This window comes from Dasypus novemcinctus, chromosome 7 (assembly GCF_030445035.2).
Source record: "Dasypus novemcinctus isolate mDasNov1 chromosome 7, mDasNov1.1.hap2, whole genome shotgun sequence".
Lineage (NCBI taxonomy): Eukaryota > Metazoa > Chordata > Mammalia > Cingulata > Dasypodidae > Dasypus > Dasypus novemcinctus.
The window spans coordinates 43,682,359-43,694,578 of NC_080679.1; the positions used below are offsets into that span (position 1 = coordinate 43,682,359).

Here is a 12,220-nt window from a genome sequence, read left to right on the forward strand (position 1 = left end):
GGTTTACTCTGAGAGATTTGGCAAGATTGTTCACGTGTAGACTACATCACTGCTAACTACATCACAATTATTTCTGATAGTCATGTCTCATTTTCAGAAAAAAAATGTATAAAAGCTATGTCATAAAATTGGGAACATAAAGTAGTTATGGGATGAATAGCTTTTTGGTTACTTTCCTGTTTTATTTTAATTTTTAAAGATTTCTTTTTTTTTTTTAAGATTTATTTATTTAATTCCCCCCTCCCCCAGTTGTCTGTTCTCTGTATCTGTTTGCTGCGTCTTGTTCCTTTGTCCGCTTATGTTGCCGTCAGCAGCACAGGAAGTGTGGGCAGCGCCATTCCTGGGCAGGCTGCACTTTCACGCTGGGCAGCTCTCCTTACGGGGCGCACTCCATGCGTGTGGGGCTCCCCTACGCAGGGACACACCTGCGTGGCAGGGCACTCCTTGCACGCATCAGCACTGCACATGGGCCAGTTCCACATGGGTCAAGGAGGCCTGGGGTTTGAACCGCGGACCTCCCATGTGGTAGACGGACGCCCTAACCACTGGGCCAAGTTCATTTCCCATACATTCCTGTTTTAAATGCATGTTTAAATTCATGTTTGAGGGTGAAAAAGTTGACATGATCATTGATTTGTATTACAGATGGATCTCAGAATCCGTGGTAATATTTGCTATCTGCAATCTGTGATGGTCATCATCATATTTTGAGCATTACATCTTTTTAAAATACTTCAATAGAAATCTGCTGTCTTTTCTGTAATGTGTATCTATTATTTTAAAATATTAAGAACTTTTGAAATTTAAGAAAAGTTAGGATAGTTTCCCATGACTTCGTGCTGAGATTCTTGGTAGGTGGTCCTATAATTAGTCAATGTTTTGTGGCAGAACGTTAATTTACAGGATTATGTAATACAAAATTGTAGAAGCAGACAGTATGGAAGCTATACTTCCCTGTTTTATCTTCTTTATGAATACACTCAATTTTAAGAAATAAACAGTGATTCATGGTATCACTTATGGCAGTATCATTTAAAATCATGCCAATTTTTTTGTTAAGTAATATATACCACCCTCTTTGAATTTGAAAACTTAGAACCTTTTCTTTAACATTACTGTTCATACTAAGGGTTCCCTAAGAGACAACAGTATTTTCTTCTTCAGGATTTTATCATTCAATATAGTAGTCTTTTAATTAAATATTGAATGCTAACCTCTTTTCTGCTTTTTACACTAACATTGTTTAAAAAATAAGTCTCCAAAATTGGTTACATTACATTACATTTTATAATACTATTGGGCCATTAACTTTGCTTCACAGTGTTTAATATAATATTGACATTTTTACTTCATTTTTAAGGCTAAACATGGCTTCATATATACACTAATACTGCATATTAGTGTTTTAAGTGTTCCTGCATTCATTTTGTATTTAGTTTTGTGGTTAAACACATGGTACAATTTAGAAGCTTTTATAGAAGAAAGCCCCTGACATATTGTAGTTCAATGAATGATTGTTGAGTGAATAAAGTGGTTTTACGATATAGGATAGAAAAGCTTATTTGAAACAAAACATATTTCTTATTATACGCAGGATGCTACATTTGATCAATTCTCAAGTAATATAAAAGAAAAACAATTCAAAGAGTCGTGACTGGGTTTAAGTTAATTATGAACCATTCTTTTGTTTTGTGTTTTTATTCATTTTAGTTTTACTTTGAACAAACTATTTTTCTTCTTCTGCTTCTGCTTTATGATGTCTTCCATGCATTACATATTTCTAATGAGAAACATTATGGCTAATAAGAAAAAAACAGCATAAAAGTGAGGCTTTATTTTATTAAAATATAGTTTTCTGTATAGTAAAATGAAGAAACATTAATTTTTAAATGCATTCACTTTCTATGTTTTCATTTTAATTGTTATAGGTTGGCTGCCTGGCTATTCATGTAAAGAACTGCAGACATTTTACACCTAAGAGTATCCTTTCTTTTGATTTGAGAACCATAATATGGTCATATATCACTGTTTCAGTTATTGCTGCATTACAAACCACTCCAACTATAGTGGCTTAAAACATTTCCATTTTATTATCAATCACCGTCTGTGCATTGACTAGGTGATTCTTCTACTCCACAATATCACAGCTGGGGCTGTGGTCAGCTGGCAGCTTAACTTGGCTGGAATGTCTAAAATGGTTCATTCATATGTCTGGTGCTTTGGCAGGGAAGCCTGGCAGGCTGGACTCAGCTGGGATGCTGGAATGATTGGCACTTTCTCTATTTCTGTGTTGTCTCAGGGCCTTTCATCATGTTTTTTGGTAGGTTTTTTTTGGCAATAATTTTTATTTTTAAGAAAATACTACATTAGAATATCATTTATTTTATTGACTTAAGTTTTTAATCCCATTAAATATACCTCTGAATGCGAGTGCTTCTCTTGCCTCATCCTAGTCCTGGCCCTGGTCACTTTCATTGCATTCTATTGGTTAAAGTAGTCATGGGGTTGTCTAGATTGAAGGGCAGAGGAAATAAAATCCACTCTTCTATGTAGGGACTGACAAAAGACTTTAAGCAAGTTGTAATTCACCTCAATTACCATAGATATATAAATAAATATCTTCTTGATGATAATACTAATTTATTTATAAGTAATTGGTGTGCTTCCCCTGAAATTTTAAAAAAGGGTTTATGTTCTGTTGATGCCTTTAAATAAACTGAATGCTTATATTAGATTTATCATGGCATAAATCCAGTTTCATTTTGGAGACTTGGGTTTTTTTTCTATAAAAAGAGAACTATTGAAAATTCTACATAGAGTTATTGAATTCAATTATTTATATCATGAAAAAAATTGTTTTAATGCATGGAGTGCTATGAAAGATAATAATATAGACCAATATAGTATAAGTGAAGTATATAATGAAGTTAGAGAGTAGAACACTTTACTTTAAATTCTGTCTTAAAATTGAAAATAAGTTATTCTCAAATATATATTGGATTTCTAAAATTTCACCATAATTATACATAGAAAAAATTTTTTGACTATATATTGCAAATGCTTAGTCACCTTAAAATTTAATATGTAGAAAAATTTGGAATGGAATTATGATGGCAATATGGGAATAAAAATAGGTACTGTATCTAAGGAAGAATCAGCCTTCTTCTTTAACTTACATTGTGTCTGTGAGTGACAGGCAACTATACTATTTTAAAATACTTTTGCTATTGTTTAATATGCACTACAATTTCCTACTATACCTATATGATTTATTCTTAGGTTTTGACCTGAATTGTTTAATGGATTAATTTTACAATCTATAGTTGTTCAATTATAATAAAACTTCTTTCCTAAATATAATTCTAAATTCAGTCTTTTTACAGCATTACAATAATTTGTTCATTCGCATCACTGTAAACAATGTTGTGAAATGTACAAAAATGCATAGCTTGCCATCCAGAAACAGTGAAAAGAACGCTATAATTAAGTTTAATGAAGTGAAGTATTTTTCTGTACAGGTAATGTTAAAGTTTTCTTTTAAAGAGTGTATCAAATATTCTATGGTAGTTTTATTTTTCCTTAAGTGAATAGGAAAAAAACAAAAGCAAAACATTTTAATTTGGTATTTTACAGTATCCTAATTCTTTTTATAAACAGCTCACTATAAAATGCATAATCTTGGTGGACTTCTTCCTTGAAATGTTATTATCTGTGGTCTTGAGTGTATTTTTCTCTATCTTGCTCTTCCCTCCCATCTTCCCTCTGCCATCCTTTATTTTTTTTCATCTCCTCACCCTTTCCTCCTCCTCCTCTTCTCTCTCTCTCCCTCTCACTCTCTATGTATGTACACATACATATATACATATATGTACCATATACACACACTCACACCTGTATGTACATGGGTACATATTTTCATAATACACACATGTATGCATTATAATATAGCATGGAGGAATTGCAGCATGTGACTGGTTAACATTTCTTGTTTTTGTTTTTGTTTTTAAAGATTTATTTATTATTTATTTTTATTTATTTAATTCCCCTCCTCTCCCCTCCCCTCCCCTGGTTGTCTGTTTTCTGTGTCTTTTTGCTGCGTCTTGTTTCTTTGTCCACTTCTGTTGTCGTCAGCGGCACGGGAAGTGTGGGTGGCGCCATTCCTGGGCAGGCTGCTCCCTCCTTCGCGCTGGGCAGCTCTCCTTACGGGGTGCACTCCTTGCGCGTGGGGTTCCCCTACGCGGGGGACACCCCTGTGTGGCACGGCACTCCTTGCGCGCATCAGCACTGCGCATGGGCCAGCTGCACACGGGTCAAGGAGGCCTGAGGCTAGAACCGTGGACCTCCCATGTGGTAGACGGATGCCCTAACCACTAGGCCAAAGTCCGTTTCCCTAACGTTTCTTGTATACAAGGACATTTATTTTACCAATGTAATAGCATATTATATTGATCATTAAGGAGAAATTCAAAAGTATTTTTCAGAGTAGTCTCAGATCAAGAGAGATTACTGCTGAAAAAAATTTTGAAATTGTTGCTGACTTATTTAGTTTTTTTAAAGATTAATTAATTTATTTTTATTTATTTCTCTCCCCTTGCCCTCCCCACCCCCAGTTGTCCACTTCCTGTGTTCATTTGCTGTGCTTTCCCCTGTGTCTGCCTGAATTCCTGTCAGCAGCACAAGAATCTGTGTCTCCTTTTGTTGCCCCATCCTGCCGCATCAGCTCTCCGTGTGTGTTGCACCACTCCTGGGCAGGTTGGACTTTCTTTTGTGCTGGGTGGTTCTCCTTATGGGGTGCATTCCCTGCATGTGGGGCTCCCCTATGTGGGGGACACGCCTGCGTGGCAGGGCACTCCCTGTGTGCATCAGCACTGTGCATGTGCCAGTTCCACACAGGTCAAGGAGGTCCTGGGTTTGAACCGCGGACCTCCCATGTGGTAGGCGGATGCTCTATCCGTTGAGCCAAGTCTGCTTCCCCTTATTTAGTTCTGAAGAGGAGAGTCTATCCTAAGGTAGAAGGCAACAGGATAAAAGACAGTGAGGGAAAGATGCCAAAAGAAAACTATTGGGGAAGCGGATGTTTCTCAAGTGATAGAGCTTCCGCCTACCATATGGGAGGACTTGGGTTTGATCCCTGGGGTCTCCTGGTGAAAAAGAAGAGAAAGTGTGCCTGCATGGTGAGCCAGTGCCCCACGCAAGTTTGAGTCATGCAGCAAGATGATGATGCATCAGAAGAGAGACAAGGGGAGAGTCAAGGTGAAGCACAGCAGAAACCAGAAACTGAAGTGGTGCAACTGACAGGGACCCTCTCTCCCCATCAGAGGTTTCCAGGATCGAATCCTGGTGAATCCTAGAGAAATGAAAATGAGGAGAGAAGACAACACAGACAGCAAAAACAGCAGGGCGGGAGGAGGGGAAGGGGGAAATAAATAAATAAATAAACTTTTAAAAAAGAAAAGAAAACTTCTGAACAGATTGACTTATCTTCATTTCTCAGTACTTCTGAATTTTCCTTTCAACTGTTTTGCTTTCAAAACCGTATATTTGATCTATAGATTTGTTTCTAGTTAACTAGACACAACTTTGTATTTTCAACTTTTCATTGCCACATTAAGCCTGTCTAAAAATTTAAAATGCCACCATTAGTTTTGAGAAAAAAATTGTTGTGGCTTATATGTTTGATAAAACTCTTTTAAATTAGAGTTGTAAGTTTACAGAAAAATCTCGCATAAAATACACAATTCCTGTATACCACCTGTGACAGTTTTATGAATCCCCAAAAGATAAAGTTTATGTTTTTGAGTTAATCCATTGCTGTGGGTGTGGGGCCCTTTTGATTGGGCTATGTCATTGAGGTGTGAAGATGTGACACAGGTTGGGTTTCTGCCCTCCTTATATAAATGGAGACACAGAAGAGACACAGAGAAAGGAAACTGCCATTTCTGATACTGTTATGTGAGAGAGGACTTGAGCATGTAGCTCCCAAGAGGCTGGGCCCACGGAGCAGCTTAAGCCTAAAGAGATGAGCCATATGCCTGATAGCTCACAGCTGAACTCGGGAAGAAGGCAGAGCAGCTGAAACTAGAGAGGAGGCCTGGAAAGAGACAAGCCATATGCTTGGCTGCTCACAGTTCAGCTCTGGGAGCTGATAGATTCTGGAGGGGAAGGCAGAGATTGGCTGCCATCTTCGTTATGTGGCAGGACCCCAGGATCCCCAGTAAGCTGACTTTCGTGAGAAAGCATTTCTAAAGGTGCTTTGATTTGGACATTTCAAGGCCTCAACTTTTACCCTTAATAAACTTCCCATTATAAAATCCAACTCATTTCAGGTACTTTGCATTGGCAGTTCTTTGCAAACAAAGACACCACTCTATTATTAACACCTTCCATTGATATGGTACATTAGTTACAATTGATGAAAGCAAATTTTTGTAATTGTACTCTTAACTATCGTCCATGGTTTAACTTAGGGTTCATGTTTAGTGTTGTGCAATTATACGGATTTTTAAAAATACAATATTCTAATACCAAATATACAGCCTAACATTTCCCCTTTTAACCATATTTAGATAAATATTTCAGTGCTGTAAATGACTTTCACAATGTTATGCTACCATCACCACCATCCATTACCTTCCATCATTCCGAATAGAAACTGTACATTTAACTCTTAACTCCTTATTCCTTATCCCCACCCTTGGCCCCTGGTAACCAATATTCTAGATTCTGATTCTATGAATTTGCTTATTCTAATTATTAAATATCAGTGAGATCATATAATATTTGTCTTATTGTGTCTGGCTTACTCACTCAACATGCTGTCTTCATGTTGTTGCAAGCATTAGAATGTCATATTTTTATGTCTGAATAATTTTCCATTGTATGTCTATATCACATTTATTTATCAGTTCATCGGTTGATGCACACTTGGGTTGCCTCCATCTTTTAACAATTGTGAATAATGTGACTATGAACAATAGTGTGCAAATATCTGTTCAAGTCCCTTCTTTCAGTTCTTATGGCTGTTCTTGAAGTGAGCTTGCTGGATCATATGGTAATTCTAAACTTAACTTTCTGAGGAACCACCAAACTTTTCCATAGTAGCTGTGTATCATTTTACATTACCACCAGCTCTCCAACATAGAAATTTTCTGGTCTTTAAATATTTTTAAAATTAATAGTAGCCATTCTTATGAGTGTATCTCATTGTGGTTTTGATTTGCATTTCATATTGGATAATGATGTTGAAATCTTTTCATGTGCTTTTTGACCTTTTTATATCTTTGGAGAAATATCTATTTAAGTCTTATGCTCATTTTTAATTGGGTTGTTTGCCTTTTTGTGGTAGAGTTGAAGGATTTCTTTACATATTCTGGATATTAAACCATTATTGGACATGCACTTCCCAAAATTTTTCTCCCATTATTTTACTTTTATAATGTGCTTTGATGCAATAAAAATTAATTTTGATAAGATCCCATTTATCTATTTTTTTCTTTTGTTGATTGTGCTTAGGGTGAAAAGACTAAGAAACCATTGCTTACCATGAGGTCTTGAAGATTCATCACTGTGTTTTCTTTTAGGAGTTTTATAGTTTTTAACTTATATTTAGGTCTTTGACCAATTCTAGATAAGGTGTAAGATTGGGGTCCACCTTCATCCTTTTATAAATGGAGATCCAGTTTTTCCAGCACCATTTATTGAAGAGATTATTCTTTGCCAGTTGGTCTTTGTCCCTTGTCAAAAATCAGCAGGCCATAAATGCTTCTCATTTTTATTTCTGAGCTCTCAGTTCAATTTCATTGATCTATATGTCTGTCCTTGTGCCAGTACCATGGTGTTTTGATTACTAGCGGCTTCACAATAAGTTTTCAATCAGGAAGTGTGGATCCTTCAACTTTGTTCTTTTTCAAGATGGCTTTGATTATTCAGAGTCCCTTACTTTCCACATAAATTTGATGATTGACTTTTCCATTTCTGCAAAGGTGTTGGAATTTTCATTGCTCTTAAATGAATCCCTTAATTGCTTTGAGTAGAATTGACATCTTAACTGTATTTAGTCTTCTAATCCATGAACATGGAATGTCCTTTCATTTATTTAGGTATTCTATAATTTATTTTAGTAAAGTTTCTTAGTTTTCTGTGTACAGGGCCTTTGCTTTAGCTGCTATTTTAAATTGAATGTTTTCCTGATTTCTTCTTCCCGTTGTTCATTGCTTGTGTTTATAAATACAGCTGATTTTTGGGTGTTGATCTGGTACCCTGCTGCTTTCTGAATTCATTTATCTCTAAGAGAAATGTTGTAGATATAGGGTCATGTCATCTGCAAATAGGGATAGTTTTACTTCTTCCTTTGCAAATTGGATGACTTTTATTTCTTTTTCTTGCCTCATTGCTTGGGCAAGAATTTCTAGCACAATGTTGAATAACAGTATTGACAGTGTATATGGTTGTCTTGCTTCTTATCTTAGAGGGAAAGTTTTCAGTCTTTCACTATTAAGTGTGATGTTAGCTGTGGGTTTTTCATATATGCCATTTATTATGTTGAAGACATTTCCTTCTATTCCCAGTTTTCTAAGTGTTTTTATCAAGAAAGGATCCTGTATTTTCTCAAATGCTTTTTTCTATGTCATTGAGATGAACATGTGGTTTCTTCTCTTCATTTTGTTAGTGTGGTGTAGTATGTTAATTGATTTTCTTATGTTGAACCACACTTACATACCTGGGATAAATCCAGTTGATCATGGTGTACATTCTTTTAATGAGCTGTTGGACTTGACTTGCTAATTTTGTTTAGTATTTTTGAATCTAGCTTTATAAGAAATATTGTTCTGTAATTTTCTTTTGTGTGTGTGGTATCTGTAGCAGTTTGATATTATTGATGAATTCCAAAAAGAAATATTGGATTATGTTTGTAAACTGATCTTTTCATCAGGGCATATTAGATTATATTGGATTCATAGGTTTACTTGATTAAATAATTATGTAAACCCCTTGTGCCAGTAGGGTGTTGAGTCCCCACCCTTTGGTGGGTGGGGATGTAAAGAGAAAAGGCATGGCAAAGGACAGAATTAGGAGTTTTGATGTTGGAGTTTGATGCTGAAGCTGGAGCCCCAGGGAGAAAGACAGAGCCGTTTGCCTGATGGTCTACAGCTGACTTTGTGGAAAAAACAAGAGCTGAGCCCAGAGGAACCCAGGAAGCCTGAACCCTTGCAGATGTTGGCAGCCATCTTGCTCCAACACTTGAAAATAGACTTTGGTGAGGGAAGTAACTTATGCTTTATGGCCTGATATCTGTAAGCTCCTACCCAAATAAATATCCTTTTTAAAAACCAACCAATTTCTGGTATTTTGCATCAGCACTCCTTTGGCTGACTAATACAGTATCTTATCTGGCTTTGTTAAGAGGATGATGTTGGCCTGGGAGAATGAATTAGGTAGTGTTTCCTCCCTTTCAAGTTTTTGGAAGTGTTTGAGTAAAACTGGTGAAAAATCTCCTGGGAATGTTTGGTAAAATCTGCATGTGACACCATCTGTTCCTGGGATTTTCTTTGTTGGGAGGTTTCTGATAAGTAATTCAAACTCTTTGCTAGTTATTTGTTTTTTGAGATCTTCTATTTTCTTGATTCAATGTAGGTAGTCTCTTTGTTTCTAAGAATTTGTCCATTTCATCTAGGTTATCTAATGTGTTGGTGCATACTTGTTCATAGCATGCTCTTATACTCTTTTTCTTTTTTTATTTCTCTCCCCTTCCCTGCCCCCAGTTGTCTGCTCTCTGTGTCCATTTGCTATGTGTTCTTCTGTGACTGCTTTTATCCTTATCAGCGGCACCGGGAATCCGTTTCTTTATTGCGTCATCTTGTTGTGTCAGCAATCTGTGTGGGCGGCACCATTCTCAGGCAGCTGCACTTTCTTTCGCACTGGGTGGCTTTCCTTATGGGGTGCACTCCTTGTGCATGGGGCACCCCTATGCAGGGGACACCACTGCATGGCAGGGCACTCCTTGCACGCGTCAGCACTGTGCATGGGCCAGCTGCACATGGGTCAAGGAGGCCTAGGGTTTGAACCGCAGCCCTCCCATGCGGTAGGCGGATGCCCTATCCATTGGGCCAAGTCCACTTCCCTTGTACTCTTTTTCATTTCAGCAGGGTCTGTAGTAATGGCCTCCTTTCCATTTCTGATTTTAGTTATTTGTGTCCTCTCTTTTTTCCTTCATCAGTCTAGATAAAAATTTGTCAATTTGATTCATCTTTTCAAAGAACAAAATATGGTTTTGTTGATTCTCTCTATTGTTTTTTGTTCTGTTTCATTTATCTTTGCTCTAATCTGTGCTATTTCTTTCCTTCTGTTCACTGTGGGTTTATGTGGGCTTAGTTTTTTAGTTCTGCTGTTGAGGTTAGGTTGCTCAATTGAAATCTTTCTTTTTTGTTTTTAGAGGTACTGGGACTTGAACCCTGGACCTCATACATGAAAACTAGGCATTCAATCACTTGATCTACATCCACTCCCCTCTTTCTCCTTTTTAAATGTAAGCACTTAGACCTATAAATTTCCCTCTCAGCACTGCCTTTGCAGCATTCTGTAAATTTTTTTTGCTCATTGTCTGCTTGTTGTTTTTGCTCGTTGTCTGTTTTCTTTTTCTAGCAGTTTTTTCCCCCTTCCCCTCCACCCCCACCCTGCTGTATTGCTGTCTGTGTCCATTCTCTGTGTGATCTTCTGTGTTTGTTTCTTTTTTTGTCTTCTCTTCTCATTTTTTCCTTTAGGCTTCACTGGAATTTGATCCTGGGGACTTCCAATGTGGGAGGGAGGTTCCCCTTCACTTGTGCCACCTCAGTTCTTGGTTTCTGTTGTGTCTTGCCTTACTCTCCCCTGCATCTCTTTTTTGTTGTGTCATCATCTTGCTGCATTGTATGCCGCGTGGGCTTGGCTTGCTGCGTAGGTGCGCCTTTTCTAAGATGCCCCGGGAATCGAACCCAGGTCCTCCAATATGGTAGAGAGAAGCCCAATTGCTTGAGCCACATCCACTTCCCTATTTTGTTTCTCTTTAGGAGGTAATGGGAACTGAACCCAGGACCTCCCATGTGGGAGGTGGGCACTCAACTGCTTGTTTGTTTTTGCTTATTGTCTGCTCATTGTTTGTTTGTCATCTGCATGTTGTTTTTGCTTGTGGTCTGCTTCTTGCTTTTGCTCATTGTTTGTTTTCTTTAGGAGGCACCAGGAACTAAACCTGGGACCTCCCATGTGGGAGGTGGGTACTCAACTGCTTAAACCACATCCGCTCCTGATCCTATAAATTTTGTTATGCTGTATTCCCTAATTTCCCTTGTGTTTCCCTCTGTAACACACTGGTTGTTTAAAAGTAGGTTTTTAAATTTCCAAATATTTGTGAATTTTCCATTCCCACCCCCATTGTTGATTTTTAGTTTCATTTCACTGTAGTCAGAAAAGACACATTGTATGATTCTATATTTTTGAATTTATTGAGACTTTTTTTGTGACCTAAGAGATGGTCTTTCCTGGAGAATGATCCATGTGCACTCTAGAGGAGTGTGTATTCTGTTCTTGTAAGGTGATTTGTTCTATATATATATCTGTTTGGTCTGATTGGTTTAGAGAATTGTTCAAGTCTTGTGTTTCCTTATTGGTCTTTTGTCTAGATGTTCTATCCACTATTGAAATTGCAGTATTAAAGTTTCCTACTATTAATGTAGAACTGTGAATTTCTCCCTTCAAATGTATCACTATTTGCTTTACGTATTTTAGGTTCTGCTGTTAGATCATATATATTTATATATATTACATCTTCTTTGTTGCCTTGAAACTGTTTTTTGACTTAAAGTCAATTTTATCTGGTATTAGTATCATTAGACCAGCTCTCTTTGTATTATTATTTGCATAATATATATTTTTCCATCCTTGAACTTTCAGCCTACTTATGTCTTTGAATTTAAGGTGAATCTCTTGCAGACAGCGTATGTTGGGTCATGTTTTTTAACCATTCTACCAACCTTTGTCTTTTAACAGGAGAGTTTAATCCACTAATGTTAAAATCATTTCTGCTAATGCCAAACTTTCTCCTGCCATTTTGTTAGTCTTTTTTGTCCCTCAATTCTTCTATTAATACCTACTTGTATATTTTTTGTGTTGTACCATATTGAATTCCTTATCATTTATATTTGGATATATTTTTCATATATTTCCTTGTGGTTAAAATTTTGCATCT

General features: G+C 37.0%; 1 protein-coding gene across 2 annotated transcripts in view; it reads left to right on the forward strand.

The window, feature by feature from the left end:
• C2CD6 (C2 calcium dependent domain containing 6) overlaps nucleotides 1-12,220 on the forward strand; it is a 259,407-nt gene that overhangs the window by 37,443 nt on the left and 209,744 nt on the right. For both annotated transcript variants that reach the window (XM_058300370.2, XM_058300371.1), the window contains exons 3-4: nucleotides 1,929-1,980; nucleotides 3,373-3,518. In XM_058300370.2, the coding sequence (XP_058156353.1) occupies nucleotides 1,929-1,980; nucleotides 3,373-3,518 (198 nt within the window). The remainder of the gene's footprint in view (nucleotides 1-1,928; nucleotides 1,981-3,372; nucleotides 3,519-12,220) is intronic.